Below are 20954 nucleotides of genomic sequence, written 5' to 3' on the forward strand. Positions count from 1 at the left end.
GCACAGCATCTCTTTTCGGCCGGAGGTGTGTACGGGCGCGCTAAGTGCTAATGAGCGCAGGAATCATGGGGCCAAATCACCGAGAATTGTGAAGTAATGTGTTTGTTGTGAGGTTGTTGTGTGTTAAAAATAGGCTCCGCACTGTCTTCTGAGTAGTGGAGCGTGATCTTGCATTCGAAAAATTTGTTAAATGATCGTTGCTAAATAAAAATTCGTTAAAATCAATCTTCTCTTTTCCCGGGGTGGCTCTGGTGGCCACACCTATCTTTAATTACCGTCCCGGAACGGGGGTCGCATTGGGCAGTTTATTTTTGCGGAACCTTTCCAGGGTCCCCCCGCTGACCACTTTTCTGGCGATCGAAGTCCCGGGAGTGACATGACACGATTTAAAATAATCTCATCAATCCCTCTCGGTCAAAAAAAGATACGGGGTCGCGTCCTACAATCGGCGCGGTCAACGCTTGATATGCTGGTTCTTTATGGTCCGATTAAAATATATTCTCGTTCCCCCCCGTGTTCCATTCATAACACCGTCCCCGGGTGTGGATTAAACACAAATTAACAAAGAAAAGGTAATCAAAGCGTGCGCAACCCTCCTAACTTAACTGTCCGGCTGATAAGCGGCACGATTCCGATTGGCGATATCTGTTCGACGCTTGTCTTTTTCTTTTCTTTTGCTAAACCTCTGCCTGGGTCTAATCTTCTTAGACCAGCGGCGGCAGTCTCGTGCGTAGCAAGGTCTGTGTCCAAAACGACGAAAATCGTGTGGCCAGTACTTCTTCCACACGAGGGAGATGCACCCGAACTCTTGTGATGACGGCATTCACTTCTGGCTGGGGTCACTTTTAGGGGTCCCGCAGTCGCACCGGCAGCAGTGATAGGACGCCAAATGTCAAGGTGAAAATATGGTTCCACTGGAGGAGATTAACGTGGCCGCCTCCCTAATGCTGCAGCTCTTTTCGGCTTCCAGTTTGGTCCGTTTCGTTCGCTGGCTGGAATTTTACACTCATCCATCCGAGAAGGGGTCCGATACATTTTCGGGAACCTGAATTTGCATTCGTTCTCTCTGGTTTCGACACATCTGTCCAAATACTCGGCGCGGAACTCGGTGGTGGTGGATAACCCTTTGTGGGTCGGTTTTGGGGGAGGCTTACCCCGGTTCTTCCCGTGCCTTCGCAGAATTTATGCTGTCCCCCCTCCGTGTGTGTGTGTCATTTCGTCTAGGCCTCTCGTCTGGGCCCTTGACGAGACTCCGCCGTCGAGCAGTCTCGCCCTGCTGTGTGGCTCCTAAGTGCCCTCGGCTGCGGAGGCAAAAAGTGTGGAAGGAACTTATCAAACACAGTGCCAAGAAGCCAACACAACACAGGCCATTGGAAACGTGTTCGCGAATGTGTGTGTCGTGGGGCGATAAATGGATGATACCGCAAGATAACAGCCTTTTTATCTATCGGCCGGGTGGGGTGGCGGGAACGAATGATTGAGTTTTTCCTTCGCCCCACCTCCGGACACACTTCTGGCCGGGCTGGCAGACTTTTGGGCAGGGCTAAAAGAGGCCCACGTGAAGCTGCGCTCTCCTCTCCGGTCCGGTCACCGTCAGAGCCTTATCAGACGGTTGCGGTCGGAGCAGGGAAAAGTAAATAAGAAAGCAGCTTGTCGTGTCTGACTAAGCTAGAGAAGAAGAAGATCTCTAGGCGCGCCGCCAAGGTGTGTGTGGGTAATAACCCGGCTTCCGATCTTATCTTATCGCACGCTCGCCGCGGCGGCCGAAAGAAAGCCGACGAAGAAGAAGAGGCGCGCGCACGGCAGACAATCGGGTGCGGCAAACGAGAGGAGGATACCGTAAGCTGTGTGGACAGTGTGCTAAGAAAAGTACACAACACGGTTTTCTCGTCGCGGCGACCTACGTGTTTTTTGGAAGGTAAAGCGCGCTCCTCTCCTGGACTGGACACCCGGGGAATTGTGTAATATCCCCACGGATATGGTGATGAATAGCGGAAGAGTACTATAAAAACGTGTTTGCTGTCCTCGCCTCGCTGTGTTATCACACCCGCAGTGCCACCGGATACACGCACGAGGCCTTGAAGAGATGTGCCGCGAAAGCCGCGTCTCCTCCGAGCGAAGAACCCTGTTGGAGGATCACGCGCCGTTTCTAATTTTACTCAAGATCACAGTTTTAAAATCCATCCCAATTTCGCGCACTGCTTTGGGGGGGGGCGCCCAGTGTGTCCTCTGCACTTTATAAATCATTTCGCTCTCGCCGGCGATCGTTCCGCATTCTCTCCCACACACGCCCGACACGCGCCACGCGAAGTGAGGGGATCACTTCCTGAGAGAGACTGTGGCCCGAAGAGGGATTTCGAAACGAAAATAACCCCCCATCATCGCGCGCAGAATTTAAGGGTGTACGCCGCGGGCGGCAACAGCAGCGGCGGCGGCGGCGGCGGCGGGGAGCCCACTGTTCCTTGAACTTTTTTGCAGAGAAAGAATTGCGTCGTTCCGTCGCCGTCGGCCAGAATCAGAAGGGAAAAAATCCGCGTGACTACTGCCCGGCGGCCGCCCAGGGGTCCTCTATACTCCATTCTCTATACAGAACGCGATAGAGAGAGAGATCGCGAAAGGCGAATCGCGAGAGGACAATTGCGCGTCGCGTTTGCGAATCACCCTGTGCCTGGTGACGATTTCGATCGGATTCCGGAGCGCTCCAGATGGCGAGCATATGCTGCTGTTTACACGCAACACAACATACCGCGCGCATTCCTTTCCCGATTCTCGGTTCCTGGGGTTTTTCACACGTTTGTTTTGGTCACTCTTTTGGCATTTATTTCGGGTCTCCCCCGATACGGTACGCGTGTTTGAGACGATCGTTAACTAGACGTCGTTACTTCCGGACCCACGCGGCCCCCTGCACGTTACTGGAGATCACCTCGATCTGGAGTGTTTCTCGATCGCCATACCTCTCGCCGCACCACCCGGGTGGAAAGAAGTCGTCGTGAGGTCAACTGGCTGGAGTTGTGGGGCTTGCTTTCAATTGCCTGGAGTGCTCCGGGAAGTAGATGGCGCTTTTCCGCGCCTTCACATACTAACAAGGGTCGCGTGTGAGTTATGACGATGATCATCGCGACGACGACGACGACGTTGCTGCTTCTCAGCGCTCCGAGAAACAACGGGATCAAGTGAGCGGAATGAATAATACGGAGGGGGACTCTCGAAGGTGTCTCTGCCGCCCCCTGGAACCTGAAAGCGGGAGAAGAGAAGCCAGAAGGTGATGCCAGAGGGTGGAAGGTGGTTTGCAGAATGAAGTCAGCATTCCAGCACCCAGAGCTACGTAGAAATCAGAATCTGACTCGGATTTGTGTGCGTTTATCGTGGCTTAGTTTGCTTTCCTTTGAGCAGCTCTCGGGTTCTCCGGTGGATAGACTTTGTCAATTAAAGGACAGATCATCAAGAAGCCGTACGTGGCGGTGGGGTGGTGCACGGTACGGTTCCGTGTGAAAACAACGTGTTTTTTCCCTCGATCCTCTCCGGTGGGGTCTACCGTCCTGTGGTGGTGTGTATAATTTATCCAGTTCCAGTTCGATGCGGTTTTGGAATAAATAAAATTCCAGATTTCGTTTCGCGCGCGCCTTCCGTTTGCCAATCGGCGGAGTGGCGCTACGCACACAGGCTCAGGCTGTCTGGGGATCACTGAAAGTAAGGAGTCGTCTCTCGTGGGCCAGGATACACTCACACATATGAAGCGCGTAGTGGCTCTTACTTATTCGTTCGATTTGCTGTCAACAACACACCCCGCTGCGGTGGCCATAAACGTGACCTATAGAAGCCGGTTCATTTGTTTTGATCCAGAACACTCCTTCTTCCGGTGGGGGGACCCCTTCTCGATCATTCACGATCATTTACACGACAACCACCGTCTAACCTTTTCGTGTCTCTTCTTCTCTCTTTATAGCAATGCTGCGACAGTTTGGTGAAAATCAATCGTTACCCATCATAGGCGATCGCCAGCAACAACAGCAACACCACCACAATCAGCCACGCCATTAGTTGCTCGGACCGCGGACCAAACCAAACCCCGGAACCACCCCACACACACACTCTGTTCGAACTAACTGCGCGATGCATCGCAAGAAGCGGAAGTGTAGATTGTTTGTTCCTTCTTCGTGAGCGCGCTCCCGTCTCATCCTTGTGCCTTATCTTGCGTGTGGACAGCAACAGGAAGTGGCATAGTGGCGCAGTGTCCTGTGTGATCAAGAACCACCACGTACAAAGCAACAACAACAACACAACGAGTAAATTCATCGTTTCAAAGAGTTTGACACCAAGCGGCCACCACGATGTTGTGTGTGTATGAAATGGATCTGAGAAACTGCGAAGGACGATGATGACGATGATGATGCTATTGAAAGATCTGGAGGAAGTGATCGCGCAAGTACAACGAACCGGCTTTGCAACGGCAGCAGCAGCGAGAGAAGGAGCAGCTTCGCTAGGAATCTGAACCCGGTCGGACAAGGGAGAAATGGGGAAATAATAAGAGAGAGACAGAGAAGCTGAAGCAGAAGAGTGAGACGATACGTCCTGTAAGGAAACCCGTAGTACAACGTAACCGTAACCGGCTTGTCGTAGACAAGCGAGACACTTAGCTTTTAGGGACGACACGCGCGAGACGCGCTCGTCGACACAACGCAACGCCATACGCACACCACCACGATCCCCCCCGGGGCAAGAACGGCCCCCAGCATCCCAGCCAGCAATCTTCCCAAGGAGTTACAGACCGTTGTTTGGCCGAGCTTAGACGAAGGGACGAAGAATACACCCCGCCGCGCGCGCGCCCTACATGATCGACCGATCGCGCATTCGGCAAAGTGAACGCGCGACGATCGGCGGCAGGGTGAAAGCGGAGGCCGTAGAGACACCGATCCGGTGTATGTAGTGTCCGCCCGGTCTAGGGCACCCGGCAGGAGACGAGCGGGTTGTATGTGCGAGGCGAAGGCGTTCGCTTAGAAGAGGATGGACGAAACGGGCGGCCAGCAGATGCAGGGCGAACAGCAGCAGCAACAGCAACCGCAGACGGGCTTTGCGACGTTCTGTGCGGGAGCGGAAAATGCCGCGCCCCAGTCACCGGACGAGCTTGCGTACGAAAAGGATGACGAGCTGCACGTGTGGATGCCCCCGACGACCAAACCGCCGACCACCACCTCCGGCGGCACGCAAACCACGGCCTGGTACAAGGCCACCAACGTGCGCACCAAGCAAACGGGCTTCGTCCAGTGTAAGTGTACCGTCGAGCATATTTTTCGCGCAAAACCGATTCTTTTCTAATACACGATCGCTCTCTCTCTCCCCCGGACAGTGCATCAACTGGTGCTGGTTGATAGGGCTCCGTATGGAGCGGCCACCGGTCAACCGACGACGGTGGTAGGTAGTGGCGGCAGTGTCTATCTGTCGATTTCGAGCATCGTCGATGGTGGTGCTGGCGCACAGTCCACGGCCACGGGAGGAGCGCCGCCTGGTGGTGGAACCGGACCCGGAACGAACGCTGGCGGCGGCAATGGTGGCCCCGGAAGTGGTGGCGCCCCGGTGCCCGCCAGTGGCGGTGGCTGCGTTTCGATCGGTTGCGCGTGCGTTACCCAGCAGCAGCAGCAACAGATGGTCGATGCGTTGTCCGGCCTGCGGTTGAACACTAAATCGGCGGCGACGGCGAAGGACGTCGAAGGTGGTGGCACCGCCGATCCAACGGTGGTAACCGGCAGTGGTGGCGGTGGAGCCGCACCGGAAGATCTCTACGTGAAGTGTGTCACACCGGCCACGGTGGCTACCGTCACGACGCTGAACGATCCAGGTACGTGCGCGCGCCGTGTGCGTATGTGTGTGGTGCTGCGGGGGAGAAAGAGAACCGGCGGGGGGGCGCGCCTCCCCCCCGCCGGGGGGTGGTGGAAATGAACGAACGAATGACGACGGCGGCCGCAAACATTCACATATCCCTTTGGGGGTTTTGTTTCGTTGTTTGACCACAGTTCCTAGTGTCCGTCCCCGTGCGTCTAGTACTTGACCACACGGGGAACGGATCATCGGAACGGATTGAAGCGTTTGATTTGTCTCTCTGCTTATTGTTTGTGTTGTGGTGGGGTTGTTGCTGTTGGTGGTTCTACTGCACTCTAGGCTGGGTTTGCGTTGCGAAAGGTTTACGTAAAAAGGTTTACCACCGCGCACCGCGAGTAAAGCAAATAACGGACACTTTCATAATCGAAGAATCGTCTCGATCGTCGATAGAGCCCCCCGAGGCGGGCCTGACCGACAGCCGGTGACCCCTTTAGGCCCACGCCCGAGTCCGATAGCAGCATATCATCACTCTGTTAACATCATATCACGATCATTATCACCATCATCATCATCAAGCACACGCAAACAACTACACACACACACACACACTGGCACACAGACAGAGAGAGAGGAGAGAGACGCATTGACATAATGGAGAGAGAGAGAGAGACATGTTTTAAAGAGTCGAAGAGACATTTCGGCGGTGGACCATTTTCACACACGCGGATGGCTTGCCGACCTTCGGGCGGACAAATGTAGTGCAGGAAATACGTTTGAATCGCGATCTTCTGTTTGTTGCTAATGCCTTTGTTTTATCAGTGCCTCCGACCTCCAAAATATGGTCAAATTGTGCCATTGTTTACGAATTTATTTACCTTTGCCTCGGTTTCATTGTCCCCCCATTTTTTTTACGTACCCAAAAGAGAGAAAGAGAGTGTCGGTGTCGCTTATGGGCCGCCCGTTGGCCAAGTCGCAAATTAGGTGCGCGATTACAGACGCGCGAGATGATCGAGAGAGTGGCGCGCTGCTTGTTGTCCGAAGACTGATAAGGCGGATGATTGTATTGGAAAAGATTTTACACAAAAAAAAACTGTACAACATTAAGCACCAAACGTGTGTGTCCGTGTCCACCGTTGTTGGTGGCGGCCTTGATGGCCTGGAATTTGCTCTCAAGTTGTTGCTGCTCTCCTTAGTTTTTGAGAGAGCCTTTTCGGTGTAGATTAGAGTATAGAAATATTTTTTTGTTCCCTCCTTGGCACAATCCTTTCGGCGGAGGAGTTAAGCTAGGCTGAGATTGTGTTCGTTTCCGTCTAAATAAGTAATAGACACAGCCAGAGTGCTGCTGCCGCCCGAGGTGGGGACACTCTTTTTTTTCTGCCTGCTGTGTGTGTGTGTGTTTGGCCGGTCCGTTTGCTTATTTGTTTGTTTAAAAGCACCTTCCTTCATTCGCTCCCGCTTTCGCGCTCTCTCTCTATTCCTTCTCTCCCTCTCTCTCTCTCTGTCTCGCTCTGTGCATCTGTGCATTCCCTCGCGATCCTTGCGATCGCGCGCAAACGATAAAAAAGAACAACCCAGACACGCCACCGCGGGTGTCCTCTTCGCGCGATACAAGTTGATTTATACTTTTCTCTTTTTTCTCTTTCTCTCTTTCTCTTTCTCTCTTTCTCTCTTTTTCTCTAACTTTCTCTAAACACTACACCACCAAATCACGCTCTTGTTCTAAAAAACGCCATCTGTTGCCGCGGTTCCGTTTATCGCTGTCCCTTTGTGTTTTCGTTATGTTTTATTTTTCGTTGTTTTTCATGTTTTTAACCGATTGACACTCAACGCAACTCAACCCAACCCAACCAAACACCACCTCTCATTATGCCTCTCATGCATAGTTGGTAAACGGGACGAACTTACTAGCAGCAAAGCCTACAGCAAAGGTCATGCCCTCGAGTTTGTTTACTTTGTCACTCCCATTATATGTTTGTTTTGTAAGTATACACTACTATTGCACATCACCCCCCAAAAAAAAGAAGAGGGCACAGGAAAGAGAAGGATGAAAGAATGAGAGTTAGGTGCTGTGGTGGGTGGTAGGACGCAAGTGAAGAGGAAAAATTGGTCACTTAGAAACCCCCAGTTCTAACTTCTCCAACTCTGTGTGTGTGTGTGTTTGATTGGGTGGGCGTGAGCTTTTTGGTTGGTCACCGTTGGTCTTTCGGGGGTCGGGTTAGTTTTTTAACCGAACTTTGTTCTTTTCGCAACACGATCAGGAGGATCGTGTGGGGTCGCGTGAATGTTGTGTCTTGTCTGTTTGTGATGAGAGTGAATGGAAAACAAAACGAAACAAAGCAACAACAACAAAAAAGCATAGAAAAGAACAATAGAACTAACGGACTCTACTGTATGTTTGTTTATTTTCTTTTCTTTGGCTCTTTCTTTTCAATTTGTCTATATCTTATCCATTTTTTTCTCTTTCTCTTCTTTCTGTGCCTCTCGTTTCTCTTTTCCTATCTCTGTCTCTCTCTCTTTCTCACTCTGTCACTATCCCTGCGATCGTCAATGTGTTCGTCCTACCAAAAACCATCCTTTCGATGTTTTCATTCGGTTGGCGATCATCACCCTTTCCTGCTCCCCACCACACAGGTCGAGATTATATCTGGGGACTTGGAAGGCAAGGAGGACAGTGTAGAAGTAAGTACAAGGCGGGCGAGCAGAAGGAGCCCCCTCCGAGGACAGTGTTTGATACTATTTTCTTCGCCGCAGAATGTGCATCATGTTTCCACATCAAATGCCTGCCGCTAGCCATCTACGAGCCGTGCCAAAGAAATTCGGACATGTACCCGAGTATACCGAATACTTTCAAGACGGAAAAGGTACGTCGCGTCATAAGCGTCGTCCTCGATGCCTCGGATGCCTCGGATGCTAACTTGCTCGGATTGCTCGGATTTTTATGTTTCCATCTCTTCACTTTTGCAGTCAATTAACGAATGGACGACGGCAAACGTGTTGGAATGGCTGGCCGCTGTCAATATGTATGACCACGTGGAGGTATTCAAAACGAAAGCTATAAAAGGCTGTGATTTACCGAATTTGGATCGTGATAAGCTTGAAGTGAGTTCGGAAGGACTGGCGGCAGTGTTGGGACAGCTCACAGTTTGCTGACATGTCTCTGTCTAACCCTCTTCCAGCAAATGGGTATTAAGAATGAATTCCATCAGCAAACCATCCTGGCGACGATCAAACATCTGCTGACCAGTGCGGAGCTGGCGTCGGGGCTGCCCGCGGACAGCAGTGCGGCCGATTTGGTCGGTCCGCCACCGGCCGCCGCCCTGTGCAGCCATGAGCTAGGGCAGCTGGGACACCACCAACACCACCAGGGCCACAATTTGATCGACGGTTCGTTCACGAAGCAGCAAAAATGTGATATGTGCAAGCAGTACCTTCACGGACTGGTCCACCAGGGTCTATGCTGCACCCAGTGCAATTTGATCGTCCACCGCCAGTGCTCGGTGGCCGGCGGGTTGAAGCCTTGCTGCGCCCCGACGGCGGCCGGAACGACGACGGCCACGACGGCGGTGGTGGTACAGCAACCGCAACAGCAGCAGAATCGGTACGTCTTCGGTAAGGGCCTCTGCCTGCAGTTCGATCTGTCGCACGTCCAGCCGGCCCCGCTGGTGGTGATCGATCTGTGCATGGCGCTCGAGAAGAAAGCCCAGCTGGACAAGGGACTCGATCTGTACGTCGTGTACCGCACGACGCCACCGCGCTACGACGAGGTTAACAAGCTGCGCGACGCACTCAACGAGAATCTGCTCAACATCGATCTGACCGGCTACACGGCCGAGTGCGTCGCGACGGTGTTGAAGAAGTTTTTCCACGAACTGCCCGACCCCGTCATACCGGTCGTGCTGTACGAGTCGTTCATCGAAGCGTCCAGTAAGTACGCCGTCGTCTCTATTTGAAGTTTGAAGTCCCCTTCTAATACGGCGCATTATCGCTTCTTCTCTCGCCCAACAGAGCAAGGCGATATGCAAGCGGCGGAACAAATGAAGAACCTCATTCAGCAGATGCCCCAACATCACAGCAAAACCCTACGGTACATCGTGCGCCATCTGATCCGGATCTGTCGGTTGCAGTTCCTGCGCGGCAACAAGCAGCAACCGACGATGTTGCTGCAAGTTTGGTGCCATATTTTGATGCGCCCGGCTTGGGAAAGGATTGTGTAAGTGGTCCGGGCGGGTAGTGGTCCGGTTTCTAGGTGGTTCGGGAACTTTTTTTTTAAACGGTATTTTTCACCTGTCAGGCAATTTGTGACCAACATCAAGAACCATCTCCGGATTTTGGAAATTCTTATGTACAAACTGGACTGGAACGAACCGCTGCCCGAGTTTCTGTCGATTCCGGCCGTTCCCCCGAGGAAGACTTCGCGCTCCAGCGTGACCAGCAGTGGCAGTGGTGGCAGCAGCAGCAGCGCCAATGCCAGCGCCGCCGGGAGTGGCACGTTGATAAAATCGCTCCTCACATCATCACTGGGCATGTCGGAAGCCGCTGGCAGCGGCAGCAGCAGCAGCTTAGGATCATCGTCCCAGTTGTACAGCAGCTCCACTGTCTCAGAGTCCTCCGCCACTACTGACAGTTCCGCGGCTCCGACGACGACGACGGTGGGCATGGGTGCGGGGCTGCTAGTGACGGATCCGAATACACCCCAGGAGCTGCGCGACGCCGAGTGGTACTGGGGTAAGATATCGCGCGACGCGGCCAAGGAAAAGATGATGGACGCACCGGATGGTTCGTTTTTGGTGCGCGACGCGATCAACGACGCGGGCGAGTACACGCTCGTGCTGAAGAAGGACGGTGCCGATCGGCCGATCAAGATCTTCCACAAGGCGGGCCGGTATGGGTTCACGCACGAGTGCACCCACGACAGCCTGGTGGCCCTGGTGCACGAGTTCCGCACGACCACGCTGAAGGATTACAACACGATCCTGGACATCAGCTTGCTGTACCCGGTGTCGCGGTTCGATGACGATGTGTACCCGGCCGAGGAGGACGTGCACAAGCTAGCGAAGGCCCTGTACGAGACGGTGCAGATGTGGAAGGACTTGGTGAACGAGCGGGAATCGATTGCCGAGGCGTACAATCAGGCGCAGCTGAATCTCGATCTCCGCCGGCAGGCCCAGGACGCGTTCGTGCACGCGGAGAAGCTGTTCAACGATCAGCTGCTGCTGCAGGCCCAGTACGAGAAGGAGGCGCAGCCGCACGAGAAGCGCGGGCTGAGCTTGAACAATCAGCTGATCCAGAACCGGCTGGCCGAGCTGAAGGAGTGCAAGAAGAGCCTGGAGAACGCGATGGAGCGCGAAAAGGAGCAGATACGGGAGCTGCAGCGTGACCTGATGAATCTGAAGCCCGAAATTACGAACCTGAGCAAGCGCAAGGACCAGTACTTGGAGGTGCTGAAGCGGCAGGGCATCACCGACGGGCAGCTGAAGCAGATACTCTCCGACGGGTACCTGTCCACGGCGAGCCAGCGGGCCGAAGAGATGCCGCACCTGGACGAGACGACCTGGCTGCTGGAGGGCTGCAGCCGGCAGGAGGCCGAAGAAAAGTTGTCCAAAAAACCAACCGGCACGTTCCTGATACGACCCCGCAGTGCCGGCCACTACGCGCTCTCGATCGCGTGCAACGGCGTGACCAATCACTGCATCGTCTACGAAACGGAGCGCGGGTACGGGTTCGCCGAGCCGTACTTTATCTACGAATCGCTGAAGGCGCTCGTGGTCCACTACGCGACCAACTCGCTCGAGGAGCACAACGATTATCTGCAGACGACGCTAAAGTATCCGGTCTTTGCCCCGATTCCCACTGCCGCCACCAGCAGCGGTGCTGGAGCAGCAGGCACCGGAGGCGGTGGCAGTGGCAGCGGAGGTGGAAGCGGCAGTGGAAATGGCAGTTCCCAACCCGGAGCATCATCGTCGTCATCACGACAGCAGCAGCCACAAGGTTCGGGTATGATGAACAACTTCGCCTCCTAAAAAGGCGCGGGGGATGATGGGTTAGGACGCGCGGGACCAACGAGCACACCTCCTCTCAATGCCAGTTTTTTTTTCGGATTCAGATGTCCTCTCCCTCGTTGCCGTCGTTGCAAGTTTCTAAGTTTTCCACCCGTCAGCCGTCGCTTGAACTGAGTTTTGGGTTGCACGGAAGTGGGAAAGTATTTTAAAGAATTTTATCAACATGTTGTGTGCCCCGAAAATAAAGCGGTAGTGTGATCAACGGTGGCCAGGGGTCTCAGGGGCGGGGTCAATGAAAGAGAAAGGTATGTGGCCGAAGCCTCTCTTTCTGGGTACGATGATGTTCTGCACAAAGGCACACAGCGGGTCCCACCACCGTTCCCCTGTCCGCATGTTTTATTTACTTTACTTCAATCGATTCTACCCTTGAAAGAGAGAGGACACGCAAGCGACGCACGTGTTTTGAGTTAGTTTAGTTAGGCTCTACTAGGTTAACCGGGACGGGGGGGATCAGGAACGACGATCTGTTGTTCCTTTTGATTGACCCGTCGTGTCCCTGTCCCTGCTTGTTGCTCTCCATATTGAACTCCATGAGTTGGCCAGGACGGATCGGCGCATACGCAGGGGACGCCAGCAGGAACAGGCAAACACACTAAACCTCACACACACACACACACAAATACACGGGTGATAGAAGGGCAAACAATGATAAACGTAATATGGTAAGCAAAACACTCGATCATAAACATAGAACTTGAACTCAGCTATATATATAGAGGGCGAGAGGGAGAGAAAGAGAGAGATAGAGAGAGAGAGCCAGAAGAGGAACCAGAAAAGCGTTGGGGTGATAAAACACATTAAACACTACAATATAAATGGGCCAAAACGGGGAATGATGAGGGAGGAATGGCGTAGAACGCACCACAAACACGAGGCGTGCTGCGCCCGCCGACACGTGGCCGCCAGAATGCGCAGGAAGAGAGTCGCTCCCAGTAGTGTGCTCGGCGCCAAGGAGTCAAACGGTTCGGTTCGAGAACGGTTTCGTTAGGCGGTTACTTCCGATGGAGAAGTAATCGCCCGCAGGACGACAACGGCGACAGCGGTCATTTGTGGCGTGAGTTATTTTATTTTTCTTGAGTCGCGGCGAGACGAGTCGACGGACGAGGTGAGGTGTGTGTGTGCGAGATACGAGTCTCTGGGTCCGCGGTCCGTGGGGCAGGCGGTGTACTCTAGCGAGTTAAGATGGGATCATACGTAAAAGTCCCCGTGATTAGTAGTGTAGGCCAGGCGAAGAAGGTGTGTGCGTGTGTGTGTGTGTGTGTGTATAATGGGATGGACAGGAGGACACGTTAGTCGACGCGCTCTAGTTGTAGGAGGCGAGGGGGGCGGAAATCGAATGAATGTTTTAAGATATGTGTGGATGTGTAGGAATCAAACAAATATTGCGTAACTGTGTTAAACTTTAGCTTTAAGGCTCTACATAAGAGAAAGCAACAAAACAAAACATAAAATATGCGTAAACATATATCTGTACATCCAATACATATATGCAATACCGTAATACGTTTACATATATGTAGGTGTATAAATATATATATATAGGTGCATTAGCCGCGCGTGTGTGATGCGCTCGGTTTAGGATCGGAAATCGGAATCGCGAGCGGCACCTTCTTCGATATAATCAACCGCAGCACCGCAATCGTTGTGATTCGGGGGAACTACTCTACTAGGTGTTGTCTAGCCGGGGACTGCGGGGTTCTCGGGCGTCCCTAGTGTAACTAGGGCCGGGAACGGAAACGTGAGATAATAAGATGAGGGAACAGCATAGCAGGCGAGGAAAAGGCGGAAAATCAAAACTAACGAACGAACGAACGGGAGGCTGCAGCGGCAATGTGTAAAAACCCTTTATAGTAGACGTTTTTTCAACTAGTGAGTGGCAAAAGCGGAGGGCTGGCTTTTTCATCTGTTTGTGTTTTTAGATTGGAACACAGGGATGCGCACACGACGCAGTAACGAACACTCTATTATGAAACCGTCTGGAGGTTCGATCGAAACAGACAGAGTATTGTGGGGACAACAATTGAAGGCGACACGATGAGGTACAGGGCGTTCTCCTTCTGAGTGAGAAATAAAGACGCTTACCGCGTATGCGAAACAACATCATTCTGTGGGGCGGTGATATGAGATTAGAGAACCTTATGAGATATGAGAACAGTGACAAAGTTTCCCGAGAGCGTTGTTGGAGCGTGTTTGTTCTGCTTGTGAACAAAAAGGTACAAAGTAAAATCTACTAGACTACTAGACTCAACTAAACACAAACGTAGAGAAGAACAAAAAATACTAATTATTGTGGTAACCAAGGGGGGCCCCATTTGCGGGTCGCGCAAACAGCAACGGACGGAACAAAGGCCCGCGAAACACAGGATGTATGATGTGTGTTGTTGTTGTTGGGATGAATGGACGAATAATAGGGCGGGGGGCCGCATGTGACGGTTGTCTCTAGTCCTTATAGAATGGCAACAAAAAACAAAGCAAGCCCTCCACAAAACACGTAGCAACTTGCGGCGAGGATTGACAGCAGCGCCTGCTTTTACTAGTAGCGCGTTGCTCGCGCTACAATTGTACGTTGGTGTGAACATGTTAATGATATGGGTGTCATGTTAATGTTTTCAAGTAGCGATTTTCGTTCACTTCCTCGTCGTCCCGGTTACGCGTTTGGCGCATTTCGACACCGGCGTGAGTGAGCATGGTGATCTTCACACGCTTTTCCCCAGTAGCGTATCTCCCGTTCTCCCGCCAAAGGGCCGTGTCCGTAGCGTAGTGCGCACCACAACACCCAACACGCCCCAAAATAAGCGCAAAATCTTAACCACAGTAGTAAACTGGTTTTCTCTAAGCAAAAAGTAGTAGCAAAAAAAAAACAAAGTGTAGAACCCGCGAGATAGAAGCTAAAACAAACAAAATAAAAGAACAACAACAATCAGCTAAACAAAAAATAAACAATAGTAGCACGCGCCGCAGCAACATGCATCACGACAGCAATGGCGGTGCAACACACTCACACACACACACACAGACAGGCGAAGGCGCTTTACTCTGACACTCTTTATTGTACACTACGTCCTGCTTTTTAGTAGTCAAGACAACGGCGGCGCGCACACTGAAGTCTCGCTCTTGGGATATAAAGAACCGAAAGGGAGCGCTCTACTATTGGAAGAGAGAAAGAAAGCGATATCATCTTCCAAACAGCATCGAACATTGCGGAACCGATCGAACGTGCAGAAGAAAGGAACACACACACACACACACACGCAGTACACGAAGAACGACAAACGACAACAAAATAAAATAAATAATACTTATAAAACAAAATCCAATCGGTCAATGTGAACGCATAGCATGTGAAACATGTACAAATTTAATATTAATATTGATTACAATAATAATAATAATAATGATAACGACGGGGCGATGAAGGTAAACTATAATAACATTACTAAACATTGATACAAAAAACAATAAAAGAGACACGCGAATGTTTTGCGGCGGACACACGAAACTACACACTAACAATGGGACAAAAGTATCAAACCCCATTCGGCGGAGGTCGCGCGCGCGCAGAGAAACTGTGGAACTTTTGAAACAAAATTACAAAAAACACCGACGAGAGACCGTGTGATGCTGTGGCTAATGATGATGATGCTCTTTGGCAATAAACAAGATACAAAACAACTCGTTCAAAGAAAAGGGTATGCGCGCAAGTACACGCGACAAAGTGTAATCCCATCAGCGCGGTTCCGGAGCGCCGCCCGCGCACTGTTTTGTTGGGGCTAAGAGAGAGACAGAGAGACGATCCGTGATCCGTGATTCGCGATCCGTGATGTGTGTGGTGTAGAGCGGTCTAGAGAGTAGTTTTATTTTATAGTGTGTAGCACCGGACGGATGCTGGAACCGAGATGTGGTGCGCGATGTTAGGAAGAGCGCTGGTAACATTAAAACGTAGCTTGTAAACGCACATAATTTAATACGAAGCAAACCACAAACAAGTGTTTTGTGTGCGAACGAGAAAAAAGGGAGAGATGGAACGTGAGAGATTGTGGGGAAATTTAGTTGTTTCCTATCATTGAAAATACCTCTATAATCGCATTTGTTGGTTCTTATTTCGTTTTAAGAACGTTTCTATTTTGTGTATAACGGACAGACAAACACACACACAATTATTACTCTCGGATAAGAAGGTGGGCAAGTAGTTCGCGCGTCGTGACGTGATGTGTGTTGTTGAAACGACGACGACGACGACGGATTTATTGACAAAGGCCTTGGAGGTGGCCAAATCGTAGAGCTCCCCCCTACAGCCCCTCGTTGTGCGTTCGTGCGGGTTTTGGAGGTAAAAAGGAATATTAATATAGTTAGCGCTAGGGACAGTGAGAATGAGCAATGAATGGGGCGGCGACACACGATGTTGTTGCAAGTAAAACCAATAAAAGGGAACCGCGCGGAGGCAAAGCTTCCACCAACAGCAGCCAACGGAACCGGACACACGAACACACGAACAGCGCAACCAATTCTCGAACAAGCGCAGCGAACGAAAAAGCCGCGGGAAATGGCGATATCTATCTAGTGTTATAAGCAGCCGCCACCACGAAGGGGAAATCCCTGTGGGTGTGTTGTGTCTCGTCGGTCCAGATTTTCCCTCCCGACGTGAACGGTTCTGGTGATACTTCCAACTTCCGATTTTATAAACGTGTTTTGTTTTGTTTTTACCCCGTCTTTGTCAGCTAATTCCGGTTAGTGGCGATTCTTGTTGTTCTATAGTACCTTGCTAGGGGTTCTGTTTCCTGAAGTCACCCGGTTACTTTTTGCCCGGTGCTTCGTCAATTCCTTGGTTGCTCTTGCGTTGAAATGCACCACGCGTTGTGTGACGCACGTGCGTACGAGACTGTTGAGAGACTAGTGAAGTGAAGTGTAGAAGTGCAAACTGTCGAGAAACACACACCAGGCGCGGGCGTTGGGCGCGCTGCCTAAAGATCTGTCGAATTTTATTTTTACGCGACAAAACGGAACACTAAAATGTGGTCGGCGGGATGTGATACGTTTTATCACTGGTTCGGCAATACTCTTGTGTTCTCTCACTCGAAAAACGAAAAGGCATGTGACACACACCCAGCAGCAGAGCAGTGGCGAGAACATGATGATGATGATGATGATGGCGAAACTTGGTGGTAACTGTCCGTCTTAGTGCAGGAGGTTGATATTGGATAACTTTGGGAATCGGTGAATCGCGTGCCGTGGCGGCGGGATCTCACCACCGTGTTTCTTTCCTTTTGGTACAAATTTCCAGTAGAGATGTTCCGCTGCTGGTAGAATAAAGAATAAATTTTAATCTCTTATCTTATCGACTCATTAGAGAGAGAGAGAGACACACAGTGAGGCGGAGAGACAAAAACGAACGAACGAGAGCACGAAATAGAGGGAAAGAAGATTGAACAAACAAACAAACAATAGGTGGTGCAAAGTGCCCTGCGAAGATCGGTAAAATCAAAATTGAACGCTATCGAAACAATTCCTTCCGGAAGTCGCCAAACACACACACACACGAGAAGAAGCTGCGATGCGAGCTGAACAATGAAAGTACACACAACCACCATACACACACACAAAACACCCTTTGTGCTTTCACGCCGCAGGAAAGTTACGATCGACAAAAAGGATCGATCGTGGAAAATCGCGGAAAAGAATGAACGGCTCATGAGAAGACCCACCACTGGGATGGGTGATCATGATTTTTAATTCACATAAACTGAGCAACCACTGAGGGTGCCACGTTGGATGAAAACAACGAGTGTGTGTGTGTGTGTGTGTGGAGTTAACAATGGGCGAGAAAGAACTGCTGGGAAAAAAAGGAAGAAAAGTGAAACAAACACACAAACACAACACATGATAAAAAACAACCCCCAACCCAAACACAAGATAGAAGCAAAACAACAAAACAAATTAAAGATTAATGTGATTGTATGTACATACATTTGTATTATAAAGAAGCAAACAAGAAAATGTGGAATGAAAAACTCCAACCCGAAAATTATTGAGGAAAACAAAACGCTGCTCTTTGTGTTGGCCTTTATTGCACTTCGCGGATCCGAAACGACGGAAAACGATCCGATTCGAGGGAGAAGTTACCGCAAATGGTTCGCTAATCTAATTCTGCTAACAGCTTGGAATGTCACGAAGCACCGCGTGTCTGGTTTAGTTGCGTTCGCAGATAATTTCCACGGCATTCGGTTCCATCAGGATCGGCTCGAGACAGCGAAGAACGGCGGAACCGAGGATTTCATCGAGGAGCACGTGTATGAGGCTGTAGAGAGAGTGCGAGAGGGCGGCGATGAATTGCTTTACCAGTCGGTCGGTACGAATCTTTTGACCCCACTTACTTTTCGTCGTTCACGAAGCGCCACAGGTTCATCTGCAGGTAGTGTGCATCGACTTGAATCTGCTGCAATCCGTAGCGGCTGAAGGTGCGCAACCGTACGCACTCCAGCAGCGTCTTCAGGCACAGCTTGATGATCCCGGTAATGATGGACACCTTAGAGAACTCGACCGGGGCGAAGAGTTCAATCTTTTCCGAAAACAGTCGCTGAATGTTCGACACGAAGCTGCTGTCCAGCTGCGAAGGCGTGTACGTGGACCACGTCGAGCGGTACTGTTGCGATTGCTTCGAGGCCGCAATACTGAAGTGCGTTTTGCGACTGGAATCACTGCTGGCCGCCGTGCGGGCCCCCGCACCGTGCACGGAACCATCGTAGAGCTGACCGAGCACCAGATCGATCGCGGACATTTCCTCGACCACCCGCTTCATGACGGCACGCACCGAACGGGGCTCGAGGCAGTTAAGCCAGTCGCGCGTTTCCACGCTTTTGCGCAACATTTGCGACAGATTCAGTCCCTGCTGGCGGACGTACGAATCGAGCAGCTGCTGGGCAGAATCACGCATCTCGGTACACAGTTCCGACTCGTGCACCAGCGTGGCGCTGCGCTCGGAATCCAGATTGTACAGCTCGTCGACGAGCGACGTTAGCGTGTGGACGCCGGCCCGTTCCATCTCGAGGCAAACCTTCGACAGCACCAGCAGCAACGTAGGTGGAGCGGCCGAACTCACGCTCCCGTAGCTGGTAACGGTGGCGCAAAAGTGGTGCAAAAAGGCGACCAGTAGGTTCTCGCGAATACCTTCGATACACTGGACACCTTTCGGGTCACCCTTCAGATTGAACGACCACTCGGGCTGCAGGAAGATCAGCAAGTCCTGCATCAATCCTTTCACCTTCTCGATCGTGGACACGTACAGATTGGAAATGAGCTCCCGGAGGCCACCGTTGGCCGTGGTGACTGTCTGCGCACCACCGACGACTGGCAGTCCCGCCGTGGAACCACTTGGCGACGCTACCGGGTTGCTTGTGGTGGCCTGCGAAGCCGCGGATGACACGAGGGCTAACCGAACGGAACTGAGACTGTCGGTGAGATGATCTTTCAGCGATTTCATGTGCGCCAGGCAGAGTTGCTGGGCCGCGTTCACAATGATATCGAGCCCGGACCGGGTCATTTCGAGCGATCGGCTGAGCGTTTTCATGGCCGTCATACGCCGGTGCAACCGATCCAGACCGCGCAGTATGATTTGCGAGTCACCGTGACCGATCTCCAGCTCGGCACGGTCTTGCACCAGTGCCAGATACTCGTCGACGTTGCGGTTCACAAACTCATTCAAATCGAGCCGAGCGATCTGCTCGAAGTTGTCCGCCTCCTGTTCGAGGTGACGCGTGAGGAACATATCGTTGTACGAGCTGATCACCAGCGTGAGGTCCTTCAGGAAACCCTCGATACCGAGATCGATGAACTCGATCATGTCGCGATCGGTTTGATCCTGCAGCATTACAATCTGCTCGTGCAGCCGTTTGGACGCACACTCGAGCATCTCCTTCGCTAGCGTTGACGGCTGTTCGCCGAGCTGAAGCAACAGTTCGCCGATTTCCGTGAGCGATTGTGCCGGCTTTCCCGTTTGACGGAAATCACTCTTCAGGCGACCCTTTAGCTCATCCAGAATCTTAACGCAATCATCCTGAATGCCCTGGAACGAGGGTTGCTGACCGTACTGTTGCAGTACCTTCTGGGCGTGCGAGTACTCTTGCACCGCTTGTTGATAGTTTTCTTCCTCGATCAGCGTCTTCAGCTTGGACGGTAGCGAAGAGAGAAACTGTAGCTTCTTGAGCAGCTGGTGCTTGCCGGACAGTCGCGTGAGTTGGGACCGCGTGCCCTGGAGCGTGTCCGTGATGCGTTCGCTAAAATCCGTAATCGATTCCATGTTCACCATCAGCAGGTTCATCTCGGTTTCCAGTAGATTCATTTCGGTCTTCATCTTGCGGATCGTATCGGTGGCCGAGATAAACTTGTTGTAGTTTTCGTACACCAGCGTTTGCATGTCGCTGTGCAGGGTTTGCGTTTGCCGCACGATTCCTGCCTCCGTGTCCATTATCTGCTTCAGGGAACACTCCTGTGTGTGCGATTGAAGGAGACAGTCGTAGACGCGGGGACGGATGTGGCTGTCGATTCTTACCTTTAGCAACTTCTGCAGGTAGCGGTCGGCATCAAAGGCCGGGCCATCCATGTCGTACGGATTTCCCGACTTTTCGCCCATATTGTGGCCCGTATTTGCTGCGGAAAAGAGGAAATTATTTATGCTGCTCGCCGTCGACGTTTCGTACGTGGAACCATCTGTCAAAGGATTTGTTTACAAACAGTGACACAAAGTGACAGTTCTCGCAACTGTCAAAGAAATGGTGCTTTTGTATTTCCACTGGGTTTTCGTCCTCAGAGCAGGTTATTTTCAATTGTTAAAAATTGGCGATAAGTAGATAGTGATAATAGAAACAATTGCACGCAAACAATCGGTGGAAACAATCGGGAACAATCAACAGGCGAGTTGGCGAGTGACATTCGCCTCGTCGTTGCTCCTTCTCTTTCACGCGCGAACCAGCTGTTTTATTTTTCTTCTTCTTGTTTTCGAATTCGAATTCGAAATTTCGAATTTTGGAAAGAGCCCGGGAACGCAAAACACACAAAACATAGTCAAGATGTCAGAAAGTACAG

General features: G+C 51.6%; 2 protein-coding genes across 3 annotated transcripts; one reads left to right on the forward strand and one right to left on the reverse strand.

Moving 5' to 3' along the window:
- Positions 1-5004: 5004 nt before the first annotated feature.
- On the forward strand, positions 5005-11837 carry LOC128279060 (uncharacterized). Its single transcript, XM_053017780.1, has 10 exons — positions 5005-5266; positions 5348-5574; positions 5632-5836; positions 7701-7796; positions 8449-8496; positions 8569-8678; positions 8782-8916; positions 8994-9741; positions 9823-10027; positions 10109-11837. Exons 1-10 carry the CDS (start codon positions 5005-5007, stop codon positions 11835-11837), a joined length of 3765 nt encoding a protein of 1254 aa, XP_052873740.1.
- Positions 11838-17901: 6064 nt separating this feature from the next.
- LOC128269179 (vacuolar protein sorting-associated protein 51 homolog) lies at positions 17902-20555 on the reverse strand. Of its 2 annotated transcripts, XM_053006565.1 has the most exons (4): positions 20422-20555; positions 19285-20358; positions 18248-19203; positions 17902-18171 (listed from the first exon to the last, which is right to left on the reverse strand). In XM_053006565.1, the coding sequence occupies exons 1-4, from the start codon at positions 20500-20502 to the stop codon at positions 18063-18065; spliced, it is 2220 nt and encodes a 739-aa protein (XP_052862525.1). In that variant the 5' UTR covers positions 20503-20555; the 3' UTR covers positions 17902-18062. The 2 variants fall into 2 exon arrangements, with proteins under 2 accessions (XP_052862525.1, XP_052862524.1); XM_053006564.1 differs by having other exon boundaries at positions 18248-20358.
- Positions 20556-20954: the final 399 nt, after the last annotated feature.

This window comes from Anopheles cruzii, chromosome 2, assembly GCF_943734635.1.
Source record: "Anopheles cruzii chromosome 2, idAnoCruzAS_RS32_06, whole genome shotgun sequence".
Taxonomy (NCBI): domain Eukaryota; kingdom Metazoa; phylum Arthropoda; class Insecta; order Diptera; family Culicidae; genus Anopheles; species Anopheles cruzii.